Source organism: Ailuropoda melanoleuca, chromosome 6 (assembly GCF_002007445.2).
Source record: "Ailuropoda melanoleuca isolate Jingjing chromosome 6, ASM200744v2, whole genome shotgun sequence".
In the NCBI taxonomy this organism is placed as follows: domain Eukaryota; kingdom Metazoa; phylum Chordata; class Mammalia; order Carnivora; family Ursidae; genus Ailuropoda; species Ailuropoda melanoleuca.
The window spans coordinates 116,220,626-116,242,307 of record NC_048223.1 but is presented as its reverse complement, the minus strand read 5'-3'; the positions used below and the strand labels follow the sequence as shown (position 1 = coordinate 116,242,307).

Here is a 21,682-nt window from a genome sequence, read left to right as displayed (position 1 = left end):
TCCACACATCCCCAGAGGAAGGGGTCTCCCAAGGTGTTGAAGGCAAGGGGTCCCTAACCCTATGTGGCCGGTGGCAGGGGGGGTGTCTCTGCTGCAGCCCCACCGTGCTGTGCACTCCGGACCATGCAGTGCAAAGCAGGGTGTGGCCTCTGCTCCCTGGGATCCTCTGATCTCTGGATGGACCCCATGATAATAAGGCAAGAGGGCAAAATGTCAACAGCCCCCACATAGTGGGGTAACTTCTCCAAGTTCAGGGTGTTTTGAATAGAAGCTGTTCTCTAACCCAGAATCTCTCTGTTTCTCACATCCATTTGGCCCAATAAGACTTAGGTAAAGAGGGGTGCCTGGGTGGCGCAGTCGTTGAGCGTCTGCCTTTGGCTCAGGGCGTGATCCCGGCGTTCCGGGATCGAGTCCCACATCGGGCTCCTCCGCTATGAGCCTGCTTCTTCCTCTCCCACTCCCCTGCTGTGTTCCCTCTCTCGTTGGCTGTCTCTCTGTCAAATAAATAAATAAATTAATTAATTTAAAAAAAAAGATTTAGGTAAAGAAATAAATACAAGGGGACCCACCCTTGGGGCAAAAACATCAGCTTGAAATGCCACTGGACCCAGGTGGTGCCCAGCCCTAAATGAGCTTGTTTGGTTTTGCTGTATTAATAAAGCTTTCCTGCGTCTCCTCAAGACAAGAGACAGTCAATAAAACACCCTGGCCCCGACCTATTTCCCGCTTCCCTGCCCAGACAGTGTAAATGGCTTTTGGGAACAACTCAGGTCGCCTTTGCCATGGGGGCCTGGTGTCCTTCAGCCACCTCTAGGGGAGGGAGAGGAGATGACAGAGGGCCAGCTCTGCACACTGCCCACTGGGCTCTCCTGCATTTCGGGAGAAAACCCAGGAAGGGCCCAGGGTGAGGAGCAGGGCCCAGAGAAGAAGCAGCACCAGCAGGGCTCCCAGCACCTCATCTAGAGAGTTCTTCGACACACATCGTGTTCTGAGACTGCACAGTCCGGCCGGGCAGGGACGGCAGACCCGGATCACCACGGGGCAGGTGCATCGAGGCCAAGGCGGGCGGGGGGAGCTCTGAGGAAGGTGTGTTCCTGAAGGCTGCTGGCCCTGGTGAAGTCCCATGAGGAAAGGGTGAGGACGGGGCTTTGAGGCCGGGCTAGGATCCCAAGTCTGAGAAGGGCAGGTGCCTAAAGCACTGGATCTGCTCTCTTTCCAACACTCAGTGAGGTTCCTGACTTTATTTAAAATGAAGGCAGGACATCAGTCATCCAGGTAGATAAACATGGGAAATGCAGCCTAGCTTCTTCCGTGAATCAGTCTCTATGTGTCCTAACAGCCTGGGGATCTGCAGTCTCCTTAGCTGTCAATGGCATGGAACATTCCATCTGGAAAAAGCCTTGGGGAATCCTTGCCTGGTGGTTTTCATTCCTAGCCCACCCTCCCCCCAACTTTCTTTTAAGTTACGAACTTCTTTCTTCCACCGAAATGCTGCAGGAAGGTAGAGCACATACAACAGCAAAGAAAGCTGCTCGGTCACAGTAGGGGACTGGGATCTTCCTTCCACGTGAGAACCCTTGGGCCAAGTCAGCCCCATTTGTTTTACAGTGGGGAAACTGAGGCACGGAGCAGCGAGCGGGTCGGTCTCATACCACACTGAATCTCCAGCGCCAGCCTGGGTGCTGGCACACAGTAGGCGCTCAGTCAGTACTGGCTGGATGGTGACAGCCGGGAGGTGCTGACCACCTCCGTTTGGTCATCTCTGGTTCACTACACATGCAGTTAGCTTTCTAAAGAGACTACGGGGGGGGCTGCAACCGCAGACAGGCCCCCTAATTGCCTATGTTTTGAATTTATAACATTTGAAAGGGTTTCATTCTCTGATCTCAATGGTAAGAACAAAAGCAGAGCATAAAAGGGCCAAAGAGGATGAAAAGAAACCACAATTTGCGTCCAAGATGGAGGTGCCCTTTGTTGCCTGGCTTCCAAGCTACCCCAAAGTTCTCTGCTGAACAGACGCACATCCGTCACCATGGCAACAACGGCGCGCCTGGGCCTCCCAACCCTGGACAGGCCTCCTGCCAGCCATGCCCTGTGCCTGGCCTGGCCTGGGAGCTGGGTGCGGGAGGACATAGGGGCTATCCTGGGTGGGGAGCCGGGGACCCGCTCAGCCTGGCCCCTCTCTCATCCCGCTGTCTTGTGGGTTCTTCGTGGGGAGGAGGGGAATGGCCTGGGCCGCCACCTCCATCAGACGTATCTTCACCCACTCTGCACCTGTCCATCAGAGATGCTCTTCCCGAGTCTATGCCTCTAGCGCCCAGCACACCGCCGACATGGGCCGGTGAATGAATAGACCACCGGAGTTAGCTGGGAGCTTCTAAAATATCCACGTGAAGGGCTTGGCCTGCAACTGGCTGCGTCGGGGAGCTAGACTCAAAATGGGGGCTGCACACGCGCCTCTCAAGTCCCAGTGGAAGAAGGGAAGGCCAAGTCAAGACAGCCTCCCAGGCTTCTGTCTTGAGCAGTTTGGAACGCTGGGACTGCCCCTCCCTGGCTGGGCAAGAGCGGGGGCCGAGGGCAGGTTTGGGCTCCATCTTGGACATGTCAAGGTGAGCCACTGGGGAAGCAGGTATGAATCCAGAGTTCTGGGGTGAAGGACTAGAGATGGGTTTTATACCCACTAGAGACCACAAGGGAGGGAGCGGAGCCGGGTCTCAGGTGTGAGCTCCGGGGCACAGGAGGACAGCAAAGGCCATGAAAGAGAGTGTCAAAGGGTGTGGTGCAATGGAAGCCAAGAGAAAGTGACAAGCTCGGGCTGGGGAAAAATGACAGCCGTGCACAGGGACCCCAGCGTGCAAAGAGGGGAGCTGGGAAAGAATGCCTCCCACCCCTGGAGTGCTGGGGTGTTAGCTGTAGAATGCGCCCCACCTGGCTGGGGGTGCACATCCTGCCTGAGCCCCCACGATCCAGACCACCCCAGAACCACTGGGGGACCCACTGAAAGCGTCCTGCACACTGAGGCTAAACACACCTTTTCCACCTCGAAGACAGTGGGGGTGCTGGAGAAAATGGAAATGTGCCCTTTTCTGCCTCCTAGTCATAGTAATGGGGACAGTTCGAATTTTTTTAAGAGCTTGCAAAGCTGGACACTGGGCTTCCACACTTCTCATGGCTTATCTTGTTCAATCCTCACAACCCTTTGACATAGGTACTATTTTTACGTCAATTCAGCAGGTAAAGAAACCTACCAAGATTCAAGGCTGGCCAAGCAACCTGTCACCACAGGCAAAGTCTGAACCACTGAGCCACACTGCTCCTTCTTGGTCAGCGCGACACCGACGCATGCTCTAGAGGAAGTTTCTGGCCACCCCACTGCCTTCCTCTTCACCCTTTCTATTAGTCACCTTGTTTCTGGGCGTCTCTGGATAGCGAGCAGTCCTACCACCTGGCAGAAACCAGGACACAGATCTTGTTAGATTACTTTAAGGTTATTTTAAGGTTACTTTACGGTGTGCACAGGCTGGTGTGGCAGGAAGGGACTTGACGCCCCGTGGAAACGTGTCTGGAGAGGATGTTGGGAAAGTCAGCAGGAGGCTGGCTGAAGGAGCTGTCCCTTTGGACATCGTTTCCTTTCAGCTGGGGTGAGGGGGATCCAGTTTTATGGATGTTCATTCTACTTAAGGGGCCCTCCTATAAAGAACACAAAAGTACCCAATCCAAACCAGGTGCAAACACGAATATTTGTTTAGGAAGAGAACAAATAACAAATTACAATGCTGACAAATGCAAAAACACACCCCCGTGTGGCCACATTGTCAGAGCTCCTCCTGGCCCCGGGAGGTCCCTGAGCTTGTTTCCCTAGCTTCCAGGTGGATCACCTCTGTCCTTCACACACTGGCCTTGATCAGAGTCAGGGGAAGTCTCTGATTCTTAGTTTCAAGCACTGCCTTCTGGGGCTTGGTGCAGCCCACTCAAACTGGGGAAGGGGCAGTATTAGAGAAGGTTCCGGTAGTTCTAACCTGGGCCCATCCTGGTAGTTTGGCACAAGCATTCAGGGGCAAAGGCTCTGATCTGAACCCTAACTTTTACCTTCTCTGTCGACCACCCACAGGGATTTATTCACACGACATATGTTTGCCACGTACCTACTAGGAGCCCGCATCGCGCTCGAGCCTGGGGTATATCACCGTGATGAACCACACCAATACAGCTAAAAAGGTTTCGATTTGCAACATGGGCAGAGAGCCTGGCACATAGTAGTTGCTCATTAAATGCTGGTTTCCTTCCCTTCTTCCCATCCACCGAGCACCCTCAGAAGCTGAGGCCCAGGTCAAAGCAAAGCATCCAGCAGCCCCCAAGCCAGTGTCCTAGGGGACCAGGTCACTCCTACTTCCACCCATCAAAGCAACACCTGCTCTTTTGGTGACCTGGCAGGACATGCACACCCTGGAAGCAGGACCGCAGGGGCTGTCCTGACCGCTCATCTCCTCCAAGCGACCCAGAAGCAGGCATCCAGTTGTTGGAGCCTCTCAGAGGGGCAGAGTAACAGCCAGAAGTAGCACTGGGTCAGGTCTCCTGACTCCCAGACCCTCTGTCCCCAGTGGCCCACCCTGGGGCCCTCCCCAAGCCTCTTCCTGTCCGGCCTCACCTGGCCTGGCCCTGGGCCCCTCCCTTAGGACAGTGCTTCCAACCCCACCAGGGGAGAATTACCTGACAGCGGAGTCAGAAACAGGAAACACACCCAAGCCAACAGCACAGCCGTCCGTGGGCATCACGCACGGAGCCTCCTACCTAGTGACTTCGGGGGGGGACAGCACAGCTGCACATTGTAGAAGCTTCCAAGCGTCCTTCTGGCAGGCTTGCGACAGTCTGCTGGAGGACCCTGCCCTCCGGACTGAGGTGGTGGATCAGGGAAGTGTCCAGGCCGAAGGGCACTAAAGGTGGAATTAGGGACAGGTTACCTCCTGTCAAGTGGCCAGGACACAAGTGCTAACATTTCCGGCCCGACATGGGCTTGGCAGGACATGTGGTTTGAGGAGCAGGGGACGGGGACGGTGGTCCTTGTCGCCCCCTCTCTGGGGGTCATGCCAGGACCGGAGTCCAAAGCGCCCGATGTAGACCGCTGCTCTGAGAACAAGGGTTCACGAATGTGCCACCTCCCCAGATGTCCGCGGCGGGGGTAAGGCGAGGAGCCTTCTCTCTGGGAACCGCAGCGACGACAGGTGTCCGCTGTCGCTGGGGGGCGGGGGCGGGGGGCATGGCGGAAGACAGGGTCCGAGGCTCCCTCTCGGAGGCGCGAAGCCTTAGACGCGCCACCTGCTGGCCTCGGAGCGCGGGGCCCGAGCGGTCTGGTGGCGCCACCTGCTGGCCGCTCTGGGGAGCGCGGTCCAGCCGCCGGACACCGTCCTAGTGTCTTGGTGGGAGCGGTTCCTCCTTCGGTTTCCCTACCCCACGAAGCTCCGAGTCGCCACCCCACCTGGCAGCACCGACCAGGACCAATTGCCCTTCCCTGGGCCGCGCTCGCTCTCGCAGCCCCCAGGATCCGCGGGGATTGGGCCTCCCAGGACGGCTCCTTCATCCTTGACCTTCCCCCATCGTCTTTGGCTGTGTCATCTTGAGAGAACTGCTTAACATCCTAGAACAGAATTTCGGTTTCTTCTTCTGTTGATAAAAAAGGGGGGTGGGATCTAACAGTACCAAGTGGGGGGCGGTGCACAACTGGACAGGGTGACGTCCACAGCTGCTGGGGCAGCGCCTCCCACCAAAGGCTTTGGTCCAGGTGCCGGAAGGTCAGAGACAAGCTGTGCGCCTCCACCGGGAGGTTCTGCCCGCTGACCGGGGATGCAGTAGTGATCACCGAAATACTCCCTTCTGCCTCCGGTCCAGGAGCTTCCGGGCCCTTTCAAGTCCCCTAGTTCCCCAGGCTGACTCTAGCCAAGCTGAGACCCTGCAGCCCTTCCTAGAGAGCTCAGGGCTACTCGGGAGTTTGCTCATGAGCCCCCAGCTGGGCAGGAATCAGCCTCCCCTGATCACCAAGACATACCCTGAATTTGGAGAAGACAGAGTGTTAGCTCTTTGGGGGACAGGGTCCGTTCCAGTCTGCAGGAGGCCTTCCTGGCAGGAGAGTCTACCCCTTCAGTGCCCTTTCCCCATCCAGAAGACCTCATGCCTTTCCCCCAGTGACTGTCCCCACAGACTGGTGACTGTCAGGGAGGCTGTGAATGCAGCAGTTAGAGCAGTGGTTTTCAAGCTTGAGAATTAAACATTCTGAATCCAACATCAGAATCCTCTGGAGGGTTTCTTAAAACATCACTGAGCTCACTGTCCAGCATTTTGATCCAGGAGGTCTTGGATGGAGCCTGAGGATGTGCATTTCTGACAAGTTCCCAGAAGGATGCTGATGCGGGTGTTCCACTGAGAACCACGAGAGTCTGATTAGACCCGGGCATGAATCCTGGCTTTGCCACTTAGTAGCGGTGAAGCCCAGAGCTAGCTATTTGCCTTGGCTTCCTCACCTGTAAAATGGGCACCATTCTCTCAGCGCTACAGGGAGCGTTAGTAAGATGGTGCCCATGAGGACTCAGCCCAAAGACCTGGATATCGTAAGTGGTGGCTGACCCCCTTCGCATTTGTGCACACCTAAGCCCCACCTTCAGTCCCCCTAGATGTGTGCTGCAGACACTGCAGAGCAGGGCTGGGAGGATTACAAGGGAGCAAGAACAGTGATGATGGGCATGCCTGGGGGCTCAGTTGGTTAAGTGTCTGACTCTTGATCTCAGCTCAGGTCTTGATCTCAGGGTCATGAGATTGAGCCCCTCATTGGGCTCCACGCTGGGTAGAGCCTACTAAAATAAAATAAAACAAAATAAAATAAAATCTAAAGAACAATGATGATGGAAAAAGACACGATCACTTAGCAGGGCAGACCCAAGTTTGGAGAGGGCCCAGCTACAGTACTGCAACTAAGGAAGGGATTACAGTGGGTGCAGTGGGAGCAAGGGAGAGACTGCAGTGACCACTCCCAGGAGTGGGGGGTCACTACCCAGAAGAGGTGCCATGTGTGCTGAACCTCAAAGATGAGTTTTCATCTTTCCTGGATGAGAGAAAGGCATTCAGGCCAAGAGAGCAGCTAGTGCCATGGTTCTCAACTCTGGCCACACACTCAGATCACCCCAATTCCCACCTACCCAGCTGGCACCCAAGACCAATGACTGAATCTCTTGGAGAGGGGAGGGAGGCATGTGAATTCTTCAAACCCCTTGGGTATTAGTGTACAGGCAAGGTTGAGAACCCCCCTCCCCCAGCAAAGCCTTGGAGGAAAGAATTCACATTCCTGCACAGGGATGCGGAAGTAGGTGGCCCAAGGTGGCTGGAATACGGGGTGCATGCGGGCAAGAAATGAGGAGCAGGAAGGCATGCTGGGCCATTTCCCCAGAACCGCAGAAGAACACCCACGAGTGGAATAAGCAAGTGATCGTGACGCTTCATTTACATAACACGCATCCCTGACAACCTGCATGTTTGCCTTCAAACAGGACTTGCTATTGCCTCCAGAAGGGAGTGGCTGAGAGATTCGAAGCCACCTGTATCACCTCCGTGCTTCTGAGGGTGTATCTGACTCATCTTTGGAATCCTCTTTGAGAGTGGAAAGCAGCAACCACTCCTTAAATGTTTGTAGAACTGAGCGAACCTAGAATAGCCCTTCGGCCCCGTCATGTGCCCTCATGTGAATGAATGGCCAGTCTGGATTGAGCTTCGAGTTCAAGGAGCTTTGCTGCGCCCGGGCCACTGTGATTTCGGGGATGTCAAGAAACCCTATAAAAACCCTAATCCTGGTGAGCTGCCACCTGAAATGCCGTTTTCTGTGCCTCATGTCTCTCAGCGGGTCTTACTCACACCTGGTCAATTCCCTTTCCTGAGACAGGTCTTGAAAAGTTCAAGGGGCAGGAACCTCATCGCTGTGGGGAGGAGGAGGAAAGATCCAGAAAAGAAGACCCGAGGCCCCTCTGCGAGCTGGCCCTTGGCAGTGGCCTGAACTTAAGGCAGAACAGAAAAGGTTCAGAAGGTAGATGCTTCCTTTCCTTTCTAATTGTAATCTCCCAGCACTTTTTATTGGTTTTTGCAATTTTTGTGCTATACCCTGGAGCAAAGTTCACAACTTAGCCAGGGACTGATTTTGCGAATCACTGGATTTCCAAGAGTCTCTCAAAGTTTTCCAGAAACACTGATTCTCTCAAATAAGACATTTCTCATAACCAACCGAGGAACTAGGAAGACTCTCGTACTACCCCAAGCATGTCCACACACTGACTTGTTACATCCTCTCCCCCGCTGGGCTTCCCAGGAGTGACTCTGAGACAAGGATCGGTGTGCAAGCAGGTCTTTTGGGGCTGATCTCAAGAGGAGTGAAGAAATGAAACCGAGATGAAGGAGGCCAAGACAGCGGATGGAGGTGAGCAACTATGGCTCCATTCCACTGGGGGCCTCGGGGAGACAGTGTTGGATACGACCCAGAGTCAGCCCGTGGGAGGGCCAAGCAGTCGGACACCACCATCCGCCTGCTCCTGTCAGCTGTTGATGGAGAGGTACGCCCAGGAGCGCTCACCCCTGGGCACTTCTAGCCTGCCGCACATATGCCCATGCTTTAGTGACTAGAGATGGTCCGCAGGCAAAGGAAGGTGGAGTCCCAGGGCATAAGAGCGGGACACCTACAGCACCTGCCACACAGCCCGGCTCATTCACGTGCCAACTCAATCAGGAACAGCTCAGGAGCGTATCCCCGCCCTGAGTGCCAACCCTCTCCCGTAGCAGCCATCCGCCCGGGCATGAACATCTGCACACACCTGCTCATTCAGGAGGTGCCAGCCGTCCACCTTAGTAAGAACACTGGTCTACACAGAATCTGGCAGTCGGAATATCCCAGGCCCCCGGGAACACAGGTGACGATCCCACCCTGGCCTCGTGTATTGCGCGTGGGCTGGGATCGGGCTGACCTTGCACAGATCCGTGAAGCCATTTCAAGAAAAGAGGCTGTTCAGACTTGCTCTGTTTCATCGAGGGTGAACAGGAGCAGCTCAGGAAGATGTTAATTGAACTGAAAGCACAAATTGCAAGAGCAAAGGTAATTTTTTTCTGGCGACTCAAGAAAAGCTAGGACATTCGTAAGGTGCTTTCATCTACATTAAGTGGGACGTTTGAAAAGTGAAGACGGGGCTCCAATTAACTGGGCTTTGGAGGATGGTGAGAGTTTCGGTATAACGTCTTGATACGAAAGTCATTGGCCACGTTTCTGCTGGGCCTCAGGACCAAAATCAGCCCTCATGCAGGATTTGTCTCTGTGCCCCAAGGTCTCAGGGGACAGGCTGCCGGGACACCAGTTCCAATGTCCCTGGACCCCAAAAGACAACGCGAGGAAACCAGCTCAACTGGCGTCTGTCACACAAGAGATGGTGGAGATTTCACTTTTTAACCGGGTGGTAAAATACCCTTCGCAAAGAACAGCATGAGATTTTTGTAGATGTGAATCAGCCTGTTTTGCACCAACTTGAAAGCAATGCACACGATCTCCATCCCAATGATGATATAAATGGAGAAGAACAAAAAGAAGTGGGGGTGTTCTAAAACGGTGTCCCCGAACCCAATGGTGGTCAGTGTGATGAAGCAGAAATAGAAGGCGTTCTCGAAGTCCAGCTTCTTCTCCCAGATGGGGAGGATGGCGGCCGCACAGGAAATGTAGGCGAACACAAGGAGGGCGATGACCGGCAGGGGCACGTCCAGCTTCTCCACCTGCCGTCCCACCTGATCCAGATTGCTGATGAGCGAGTAGGAGAGTCTCCCCGACACCAGCTCGGGACATGAGTTACTCCTCTCCACGGCCCGCGGGGGCGGGTGCAACGTGTTCTGCTTCTCTCGAGCAAGAAGTCTCTCGAACAGATCCGTGTTACTGCTGGGGGCGGAGGGACACGGGCCGGGCTTGGAGCCCGGAAGCTCTTGGGCGTCTATGATGATCCTTGGGACAGCTTCGCCCGCAGGCACGGTGGCCGGCCTTCTGCAGAGCAGGCGGGAGCACCACGCTCGAAGGGGAGGCAGGAAGAACGGGAGTTTTTGGAGCCGATTGTAGGACGTGGACAGGATGGTGGCCAGGATGTCACCCATGTCCGTGAGGACGAGGAACATCAGGGGGATGCCAAAGAGGGCGTAGAGCATGCACAAGTACTTGCCGAGCCGGGTGACGGGGTAGATGTGGCCGTAACCTGAAAAAGAGGACAGAGCCCAAGGTGGTTGTCTGCTCGTCCCTCTCCCCCCCAAAACAAGCTTTAAAGAGACCTTCTGTCGCTTCTCCTTCTTGGTATCATGGTTTACACAATGCGTTTGAAAATATTCATCTTAAAGCATTCATCCGCCATCTGGCCTTGGGCTCGCTTTGGTGGGGGGAGTGAGAGGTGAAACTCAGCTTCCCTTTAGGATAAGAAGCAATCCATGTCCAGATCTTTGACCCAAGACGCCCTGGGCAGGGGACAAGCACATCTGGGAGTGAGCTGATCGCTTTTCATTTTGCTGTGGCCATTCCGAAGCATCCACATGGCAGGATGAATGCAGGGGAGAGGCAGCAGACGGCTTTGCCATCACACCCACCTCCCCCTTCATCTGCCACGAAGGCACCTGTTTCTAAGAAGCCACCTTTGTCCTCCCCGGGATGTCTGGCCCTCTTGGTTTATCCGTCCCTCTGTAATGGGCCATTAGTATGTGCCAACAGTGTACAGCCGTGTGCACAGTAAGAGCGACAGTGGAAAGATGGAAGGAATGAAATACCGTTGCTGCCCTCGGAGCTGTTGTGGTTTAGTAGGTTAGACACACACATTCACAAATGCTCGTGAAGTGGTGAGGATCCCAGCATCTAGAATCTTACCAACCTGAGTTCAAATCCCAGCTCTGCCACTTACTAGAACGTTACTTGACTTTGGCTCACATTTTCCAGTTTTTTGTCTGTAAAATAGGGTGGCAATCCCTGCTTTGTATCCTGACCAGCCTGAAGGATGACGTGAGACCAGGGCCTGACCCACAGGGGGCAGCTGAGGAATGCTGGCATCCCTGCCCCCAGGCTGATACTAGCTTCCGGTCGCGCTCACTGTGGGCTGGTATCGACCCACCTGCAGAGGCAGACATCGTTATCACCATTCACAGGTGGGGAAACTGAGGCTTGGAGAAATGGAGCAACCCGGCCAAGAGCACTCAGCGATAAAGAGTAGAGTCGGCGATCAAACCCCTAGACCCACCCAGCTGCCACACCAGCACATCCCCACTGGGCCAGGAGCACCAAGGAGGTGGGACCTTGCAATCCGCAAGAACCAGTCAGCCAAGCAAAGGGAGGGGGCACTGAGGCTTCTGTGCTCTTCAGGAGCCCCCGTCCTTCCATCACCCCATCCGCGACCCTCCTGTCTATAGCAGGGCAGGAGCAGAGAGACGTCAAACCCCACAACCCAGGTAGCTGGATCTTCTGGAGTGAGCGAGCTCAGTGACTTCAACAAAATAAGGGAAAAGCTTTTGTATTAAATGCCTGTGTTTAATTTTTGATGTCATAAAGGATGATTAATACAGGAAAACCTAGGCCAATTATGTAAATTGATTTGAAGGCACTTGCTCGGCTGGCTAAGCCCCAGCCTCCTCCAGGGCTCCAGCTCCCTGTGGCTGAGTCTGGCCTCAGGCTCTGCCTTCCAGGAACACACACGTGTTCAGGTGGCCCACCCTCACCAGGGTCCTGGGAGAGGGCCGGGGACCACAAAGGGTCTCATCAGCTGGCATCCATCCCAGAGCACACCACGCCACCCTCAGCTGATTCCATGAGGCACCATTTGGTGGCAGGGGCAGTTAAATCTGAATGTGCATTCATAGTGTATGTGCATATTGAGCGCTTTCTGCATGCACTGGGGACACAGTGGTGAGGTCTCCAACCTCGCTGAGCTTCTGCTCTAGTGGGAGAGGCAGACATGAATCAAATAACTACACTGGTGAGTCCGCTGTGGCAGATGGAGCTCAGTAACCGCACGTAAAGGAGCAGACTGTTCCATGAGCCATTAGAACGAAGGCGCCCATCCTGGGTTCGCATTTATTGAGCACCTACTTTATGCCAGGCACTTGTGGGTGGGCTTGGGGGTACAATGAGAAACAAGCAGAGGTCCTGCCCTCTGGGACTTCCAGTTGAGAAGGAAGCAAGGCCTTGAGCGTAGCTCTCCACCACCCGCAGGAGGTGGCGAGGACCCCACAGGTGTACGTATGCACCAGGGGACAGGAATGGAGCCCGCATTGGCTAACCTTCCCATCGGAAACCCAGGTTTGTTCCCTGGGGCAGGACTTGCTGAGACAGTGCCAAGCGTTCCAAATGCCTCTGTTTCCCTTCCCTGTTCGCTGAGGCTCTCCAGCAGCTCCGGCCCTCCCCTCAAGGAGAGGAGGTTACAGAAGTGACCTCTGCACCCTGTCCAGGCTCAGGAGATCAAGGTGAAGGTGGGAACTTAGAGGGGAAGGTGGCCATGGTGGGGGGGATGACCATCTGCCCAGTTTGCCTAGGGCTGAGGGGTTTCCCAGAGCTCCTGACTTTCTGTGCTAGAATGGTGGCAGTCCCAGGGGCAGCTGGTCACTCCAGCCATGAAGGGAGGTGTGGACAGATTCTCTGGAGCAGGGGAGATGAGGGAGGAGGGCAGCTGGAGCCTCTCCTGGAGGACCAAGAGCTCAGAGAGGGAGTCCTGGCGGAGCCCGGGCCCTGGGTGTCAGCAAAGATTCCTGTGCCAAAGCTGGTCAGGGGCCATCAGTCCTTAGGAGGTCAGCAGTGGCCACGAGGGTCCAGAGATGGGGACCACCCTGTTTTCTAGATGGTGGATAAGCCCCCTGGGTTCTTGTGCACCCCCAGGCAAGTCAGGAGAGGCTCCACAGTGGAAACCTCTCAGCTTCCAGGACAGGGGCCCAGGGTCAGATCTAGTTTAAAGAAAAGAACATCCCATTTCTAGAATAAAGTATCTTTTAGAGTGAAAATTCCCTGCATAGCCAAATCCCTAATGCCGGCAACCACCATTATTACCGCATTTAATGGACAAGGAACAGGGAAGTCAGGTGACCTGTCTGGGGTGGCACAGCTCAAAGCTGACAAGGGTGTGCACCCCTTACCTGAAGACTTCCTCTGTCCACCTGCCACCCCAGGGTTCTCCTTGGCAAAGGTGAATTTAGTGGATTTAAACTAGAGGTGGCTCCCTCTGGACAGAACATGTTTAGAGTCTAGGAGATGTGCCATATTCCAGGAGATGCATCAAGGAAGCAAACCTCAGAGCACACATGACCCCTGTGAAGGAACTGTATAAACTGTACCAATTACTGAATGCTGAAATGCATAACAGAAAATCCTATCATTTCTTATAATGTATTCATATATTCCAATACAGTCAGTTCACTCCACTTAGGCTGTGAGTATCTAATAGCTCATGCACTTTCTTTCTTTTTTTTTAAAGTAGGCTCCACGCCTAGCATGGAGCCCCATGTGGGGCTTGAACTCATGACTCTAAGATCAAGACCTGAGCTGAGATCAAGAGTCCAAAGCTTAATGGACTGAGCCACCCAGGCGTCCCCACGCACTTTACTTTCTAATCCAAGGGGACTGACCCAATTGGAAATGACTGGGGATTGACCAACCTCACACCTGCCAGGTGTCCCTTTTTCACCAAAGCCAGGTGCATTAAGGGTGACCCAGAGATGTAGGGCAGGAAGCACTTCGAACACTGTTATTGATTACAGGCGGTGGAGAACCTCCCCGACATCCTCTTCCACTTGTAATTACTGGACAACATGATGTCCTAATTGATTTGATAGTAGCATCGCTTTCTTGGGATTTAGACCAAGATAATGCATTTCCATTAGATCAGTGGTTCACAGCCTGCACTCCCATTAGAATCACCTGGAGGGCTCTGAAAAATACCGAGGCCTGGGTTTGTCCCTAGAGACTCTGACTGGATTGCCATGGGGTCCAGGCTTGGGAGTTTCTAAAAGATAGCCCGATGATTGCAATGTGCAGCCAGGGCTGAGAACCCTCGCCCCAGGTCAGAGTTTCTCAAACTTCAGTACACATCGGGATCACCTGGAGAGCTTGTTAAATACAGATTTCTGGGCCTCGTGTCCATAGTTTCTGGCTCAGTGGGTCTAGGATGGGGTCTGAGAATGAATTATCTCTTCTAACAAGTTCTCAGGTGATGCTCATGCATGCTAACGGGTCCAGGGACCACCGCATTTGATCAGGTCTCAACGGGCACAATTTTGCCCCCCCCAGGGGACATTTAGCAGTGAGGAGACAGCAGGGGAAGAGGTGGGGGCATCGGGTGGGTAGAGGCCAGGGAAGCGACTAATCGTCCTACAACGCGCAGGACAGCCCCCACCACGAAGAATCATCTAGCCCCAGATGCCCGCAGTGCCTGCATCAGCTCAATCCCCTGAAGTTCTGGAGGAAAAGGAAAACAGACTGAACCCCTTTGCTCGTCTCCACTATCTTCCTTGGGGCTGCTGCTTCCCCGTCACTGTTGCTCCACTGAGCTGCGGGTTGCCCTGGAAAGGCCAGCTGCGCCCTGCCCCTGCCTTGCTGGCAGTGACCTCCCTCCCCTGAGCCTCAGCTGCTGCTAAATGCCACAGCGCCTACCCTGTAGGTTGTCCTGTCGTGCGGATTAGATAAGATCACGCATATAAAGCCTGCGTGCACCATGCCCAGTGCTGGTAAAGGCTCAGGCGCACAGCGGTCCGCGGTGTTCTTTCTTTCTTTCTTTTTATTATATTATGTTAGTCACCATACAGTACATCCCTGGTTTCTGATGTAAAGTTCGATGATTCATTAGTTGCGTATAACACCCAGTGCAGTGTTCTTTCTGCCCCCTTCTGGTCCCTCCCTGCCTGTAGCATGGAGGTAAGGGGAAGAGACCAGCTCTGAAAGAAGCCACGTGGGGGCGCTCTTGGACACAAAGCCTGTTGCCACAGACCCTGGGTTGTTCCCCCCAGCAACCGTTCCTTCATCTTTCCTGGGGTACCCCTACTCCCCTCCCTGATTTAGGGATAGATCCAATTGGTCTAAGTCATTCTGGGAATCTCATCCCCTTGCCAGGACTGGCTTAGGCGTGGGAGGTGTCTAGGAAGAGTTTTTGGATGGAGGTGATGGCTGGCCCTTTCTCCATCTATGAGATCCAGTGAGGCCACAATGGGAGTGGACGTTGGTGACCTGCTGAGCAGGATGGGGGAGAACCTAACACTCAATGCCACGGCTGAGCCGCACGTCGACTGGCCCCAGAGCTGTCTCCACTGGGCTTCTTACTCCAGAGGGAACACGTTTTCCTTGCAGTTGGAGCCAGTTGGGTTGGATTTTCCTTTAGTGGCAGCTGAGCGGATCCTGGCTGCCACTTACATTTATCCTCACACTGATGTGAAAGGCAGGCCTGGGAGGTGTTACAGATGAGGGAACGAGGCTCAGAAGGGCCACATTACTCCAGAATCTTTGCTTTGTTTAGGGGTGGAAGACGCACGTAAAGGAAGTGCAGGAAAAGGGGTAAGGCTGGCTCCTTCTCTCCCAGTGCCTTTCGTTCTAGGCACTGACATCAACTCCAGCCAGACACAAGGTCTCTCTGGGAATCTGAGCTGCCCCTGCCCCCCAGGCACAAACAGGCTCTCCCTGGGGCTCCCTGGGCAGGGCTGGGCAGGGTCCCTGCAGCACCCCACAGACCTGCAAGGCTGGCAGGCTACTCTGGGGAAAGAACACTGGACCTGGAGTCTCAAGTCCTGTTCGTGGGCACCAGCTCTACTCACCGTGTGCCCTTGGCCCCTGACAGCATCTCTCTGGGCTCAGGCTCCCCCACCTGATTCAAAAGACCTCTCTGAGCTTTAAAGGAGGCAGCTTGGTATAGCCCCGAGGGTAACTGTTAGTTCCCATCATCACTGCAGCCCTTCCTCCTCCCTCACCTGACTGTTGGTGCTCCCAGTCCTGCTCTGGTACACCGTCCTCCCTCCCCACACCACGCCCCCCCTTGGATGTCCCCTCCCTTTCCCCCCGAGTCCATTGCCATCTATATGCTGTTGACTCTGAAACCCAGCTCCCCAGCCCCGCCCTGAGCCGCAGACCCACATTGCCGGCTGTGCTGGGTGTCTCCCCTGAGCCATTCCACTCGAGCCTTGACCTTGACTGGCCCTGAATCGTCACTTCTGTCCCCGGGCCCAGCGTCCTCACCACCTTCCCCGCAGCCTGCCAGCCCCACTCAGCAAAGCTGAAGACTGTGGTGTCTTCCTCTTCCCCAGGCATCCAATCCCTGCAGACTTACCTGCAAAGTCTTCAACCACCCCTCCTCTCCGTCCTTGTGACCACTGTCCAGGATGAGGCCATTGCCATCCTCACTCATATAGGCTGCCGCAGAAACCCCCCTACGCTCTCCCTGCTGCCAGTCTTACCCTCTCTGGTCCCCTCCATGCTATAGCTGGGGTGATCTTTCTGGAATGCTGAGCTACTGTGTTCTTCCCTTGCTTAAAACCCTCTAGACATTCCCCACTGCCTTTAGGATAAACCCAACCTCCTTAGCCCAGCTTGCAGGACCTTCTCGTGGACTGTCCTCTCTTTCCCTCCCACCTCTCATCATCCCTAATTAACCTCCTTACAATGCCTGCCATTCCTTCTGCTGCTGGGCCTTTGTCCTCGCAGGGCCTGCAGCACCCTCTTCACACCCTCCTTCCCCCACACTGGTGACTCTCTGACTCAGCATGGCTGTCATCCCCTCCCGGGAGTCTTTAAAATGTTCTTACCACTTAAGTATTGCCTCCTGGACCACCCCCAAGCCTGGGGCAGCTGCCCCTACTCTGTGCTCCCACAATACCCCGAATACATCACATGCGACCGCATTCGGTTGCCCGGGAGCCTGGGCTGGCGGGTGCCATTGGCATGAGGTGTTTCGTACAAGAACATTCAGCCAAGGGGCAGGAGGGGGCTGAAAGGCATCCCACACCTTGCTCCCTGGGGCCTGCACCCAGGCAAGGGGCTGCACCCATCAGAAGGAAGGGCACTCTCCAAATTCCCAGCAGCAGGAGCTCCCACCTTAGGAGCCCACCATCCTGCCCACCGCTGTATCCGCCCCACAGGGAGCCACGGCCACTCGGTGCACGGGGGCGGGGGGGGGGGCCTTCCTCACCATTTCATGACCGAGTGAACCGAACATTCCACCGCCCCACCAAGGGGCCCCAGCCTCCCCTTCTCCCTCTCTCTCCCCCATGCGTCTCTCCCAGGCCTGCCCTTGCCCTCGGACTTACCCACAGTGCTGATGACGGTGCAGCAAAAAAAGAGCGAGCTCAGAAAGGACCAGTCTGCAAACCTGCTAAACCAGTGGGGCTTCACCTTCTGCAGCAGCGCCCCGAGGTCCCGTTTCCTGCCTTCCTCAACTGGGGAAAGAGAGGACCAGAGTGAAGGAGAGGGTTTTGCTCAAGACAGGTCCCACCGCGTGCAGGGGTCTTCCCCAGGGACCAGCACATCCCTTGCCTCGTGGCCCCTTAACGCCAAAACCTGGTTCTGCTTTTGCCCATCTCGGCACTTAGTTCCTGCATTTAGTGCCCACGGAGATGACGAGACCACGTGAGAGGAGCCCCCCAGGAAGAGGCCCATGGGGGTCCGGCCCAAGCTCAGCCACAGGATTGCTGTGTGGCCTGAGGGGGCGTCCTGAAACTTCTGAGCCTCCGTGTCTTTCACTTTGCAAAGGGGCATTCTACTTCGGCTCAGTCTCTCTCCCAGGCTTCTTGAGAATTGAAAGTAAAATGGGTCTTATGAAATGCAAGCTCTTATACAGACACAAACCATCCCCACTCCGGAGGTCATTAAGCCTGATGCCATTTGGTACTTGTACTGGGATCTGTGGGCACTGAGGCGTCTGAGGATTTCTGGGAAGCCTTGGCTTTCAAAACATCTGACCCAGGGCCAAGAGAGCAGGATTGGGGCCCTGGTTCCTCAGGGAGGTTCCCAAATAGTTCCTTTGGCCTGGGTGGCCAGTGGGCTTTGGGACCTCAGAACCACCTTGAAACTCCGGCACACAGCGGGGGGTTCACTACTCATGTGAAAGGGCGCCGACATGGGAGTCCAGGCATTCTAGACCCAGCTCTGACCCTGAGCGGCTCCCGCAGCCATGGACAAGGCGCTCCACCCCCAGCCTGTCTCCCCATCGGGAAGGCAGCATGACAGGACCATGAAAGGCGGGCTCTCGAGTCCAAATGCCTGGGGTGGAATCCTCCGCTCCACTTTGTAGTTTGCAACCTTGGCCAGTCGCTTAACTTCCAGAGCCTTGGTTTCCTAATCTGTGAAAGGGGTCAATCCACATGGGCGCCCGGGGCTGGCGTGAGGATTAAGTGCGATAGCACGTGAACGTGCTCAGCACAGGGGCTGCGTTTCCTGAGCATTTTAATCTCCAACAAAAATCAGCACCAAATGGGGTTGGAGAGGCGCCCGGCTGGCTCAGTCCGAAGAGCATGCGACTCTTGATCTCAGGGCAGTGAGTTCGAGCCCCACGTTGGGTGTAGAGAGGACTTAAAAAACAAAAACAAAATGGGATTGGACCAGTGCTGTATTCCCATTGCATTCTGTGCATCAGAATCACCCGGGAAACTTTAGAAGATTCCCGGCCCAGCTCTGGAAATCCCGATTAAGTGGGTTTGGAGAAGAGCCTGGAAATGTGTATTTCAGACACTGGATGATTCTGATGTGTGGCCGGGTTTGGGAAGCTCTGAGCCTGGGATGGTGCAGAGTCCGGGCGGTGACGATGGCAGAGGGGCGTGTGTCTGTCTGGACCAGATGCAGAGAGAAGGAGTGGGACCCTCCACGGAGGAGACACTCTGCCTCCTGGGAGCAGCCTCCCGTTGGCCTCAGCTAAAAGAACCTGCTCAAGAAGCAAGATCGGGCCCATGGGAGGAGCCGTGAACAGCCCCGCTGGACCTACCTGTCACAGCAGGGGCATCCTTCTCCTCACTCCTGGAGGCTGTTTTTCCTTTGTCTTTTATTTACTGACTCTATATTTTTATTTTGCTCTGTTAAATACATATTTGCAAGCTTTGGGGAACAAAGCAGAGCAGTAATAAGTGACCAAAGACAAATGAAATGCAGTAAGGACATAGGTAAAGTGCCTCATGCCCTTCAAGAGGCTTCACGACCTTTATCTGCTCCCCACAGGGTCCCTATGATTGGCAGCCCTGAGACTGTGGGTCCCCGCTGTCCGGCACACTGAGACCCAGAGAGGGCAACAGCTCTCCTCAGATCACACAGCAAGTTGGGGGAGCACCCAGGACCGAAACCGGGCCCCCAAGTTACCAATTCCTCTCCCCTGAGTCCAACAGTAGAAAAGGCCATTGGGAACCAGAAGTGGGAGAGAAGGGGGCCAGGCAGTTCCTCCTGGGGGGCCAAGCCCAGTTTGATTGTCCCTTGAATCCTAGTTCCTGTAAACTGAGTCAGGGCAGGCATAATTCGGAGGACCAGCCTAGGGATCCCCAGCCCCAAATCTCGTCACCCACGTCCCTCAACCAACCTCACCCAATGCCCGGCTATCCATCCTTCCTGGAGCCTGCCGGTCAGGGTGGGGCTGGGAACTGAGGCAAGGGCAAGGGAGCTGGTCTTTCCAGAGCACAAACTGGGTGCTCAGTGCTTTCCCTACATTCTTCATAGCAACACTAACAGGCTATTGCTCTCCCTATTTTACGGAGGAGAAAACTGAGGCTCAGAGAGAAGTCGTTTGCCTAAGGTCCCACACAGGGATGGGGAGGACAAGCTGAGGGCTCCCAGACCCCTCACCCCTCTGCCTTCTGCAGCCCTCTGCGCTCTGGGGGCTGCCACCACCCACAGAGAAAGCCCCCGCCCCGGTGAGCCACCTACCTGTCCTGTTGCATTTCAAGATGCCACAGAGCTCCTCCAAAAACTCCTCAAACTCTGGGTCGTTTGGCCCCAGGTTCTGGCCGCCCTCGATGGCCGAGAAGAGGGCAGCACCCAGTAGCGCATAGGTCACCAGGGAGCAGAGGAAGCAGAGACGAGGGAAAAGCTTCTCCAGGGCCTCCTGAAAGCACTTCCTGGCCGGGGGTGGCCCCGCAGCCTCCATCCTCCCAGGAGCGCTCCAAACAGGAGGAGCTGGTGGAAGAGGCAGGAGCAGGCCCCAGCAGCAGGAGGAGGAGGGATGGGGGAGGAATGGGAGTGCCCAGAGAATGGCCAGGCTCCAGCACTAAGTGGATGGTGCGTGTGCTTCCCCAAGGACCGGGAAGCAGCCGGTTCTCATCACGTTCGGTTACTTAGATGGCGCCCCCCAGCACCCCAAATTGCTATTGATCCGCTGGCCTGGGAGCTGCCCTGCGGGGGCTTTGGGTGGATGCTGTGGTGATGGCTTTGTGCTTTGGGATTTCCCATCTGGAAGCTGCAATTTTGACTTCCAGGTACCAAATCTGACTCTTGGTTTTTAGTCAAGTGACTGTCCTTCCTGAGGTGGTCTGTGGTGTCTGGTCTCTCGGGCTGGTAGTGATAATAGTAATGGGCATGTCTGGTCTCTCGGGCTGGTAGTGATAATAGTAATGGGCATGGCCGCAGCGCTACGGTCTACAGCCTTTATCCCGCATGGATCTAATCATTGGTTCTGCTTCTTCACTCCCCTGTAGCATAGGCCCCCTTGCCACGGCCTTAAGGTGGGCAGAGCTGGACCACGTGATTTGCTCTAACCAATCAGCTGTTAGCAGACCTGACGCGAGCAGGGGCTTGAAAAGCCCCCGCCCCTATCTCTGCTACAGTGACAAGCACGGGGTTGTGCGCACGTTCAGATCCCCCCTCACGGAAGGATTCTCTGCGCAGCTTCAAGGAACACGGTTCATGACAGCCTCCAGCCCTTCCTCCTTCAGGGTGTGCCTCAACTTTCAAGCCCCTTCTGTGGGAAGCCCTGTGCAATGACTGAGCAAGATGCGGGTACAAGAGCTTCCCCATGCCTGCGCCCACCCTGAGGGGCTCCTCCAACCTGCAACCTTTATTCCAGAACTCCCCATTGGTCTGCCGGGGTTCTGTCAGCTCTGCATCATGATCGGAAGGCTTTGTGTCCCATCCTGCATCCCAGTAAAGGTTTCGCAGTTCTTACCCTATATCTCCATGTCTGCTTCGCAGAGGATCCTACCTGTGGTAATTGGCACCAAAAGTGTCCTGAAGGAGCAGACTCTAAGATGGAGGTTTGGGACTGAGTTGACCAATACCCAACTGGTGGGGAGATGGTGTGCAGACAGCTCTTGGCTCAAGGTGGCCTTCCAGGTGATAAACTTCCCCGGGGGGTGAGCTGGCATGGTGTACAGGTGCAAGGTGTTGGCTAGTGCAACAATTCAGGCATCGAAAACATATTGGAGGAATGATAAATGTAAGGACACCGAGTTTGGATGGTTACCACGAAGTTGCACGGATCCCCCGAAGGCGAACTTAGAAGAGGGAGGTTAGTAGGACAGACTACAGCCTCTGCTGCAATTGGTGTCAGGGCTGCAACTGGTACTCATCACCTCCTTCCTTCACTACCCATTCTAAATTCCCCTTGCCCTCTGCCAACTCTTCTATTCACTCAATGGCATGACCCCAGTCCTCATTCCTGGGCAGGGCGGGGGAGGCTGAGTCATCCATGGTAACCATATCCTTTCCAGG

At 55.1% G+C, this 21,682-nt stretch overlaps 1 protein-coding gene across 1 annotated transcript; it reads right to left on the bottom strand.

Annotated features, from left to right (window-relative positions):
• Positions 1–9,357: 9,357 nt before the first annotated feature.
• Positions 9,358–20,123, bottom strand: KCNK18 (potassium two pore domain channel subfamily K member 18). Its single transcript, XM_002917533.3, has 3 exons — positions 19,904–20,123; positions 17,308–17,436; positions 9,358–10,253 (listed from the first exon to the last, which is right to left on the bottom strand). The coding sequence occupies exons 1-3, from the start codon at positions 20,121–20,123 to the stop codon at positions 9,466–9,468; spliced, it is 1,137 nt and encodes a 378-aa protein (XP_002917579.2). The 3' UTR covers positions 9,358–9,465.
• Between the last annotated feature and the right edge of the window lie 1,559 nt (positions 20,124–21,682).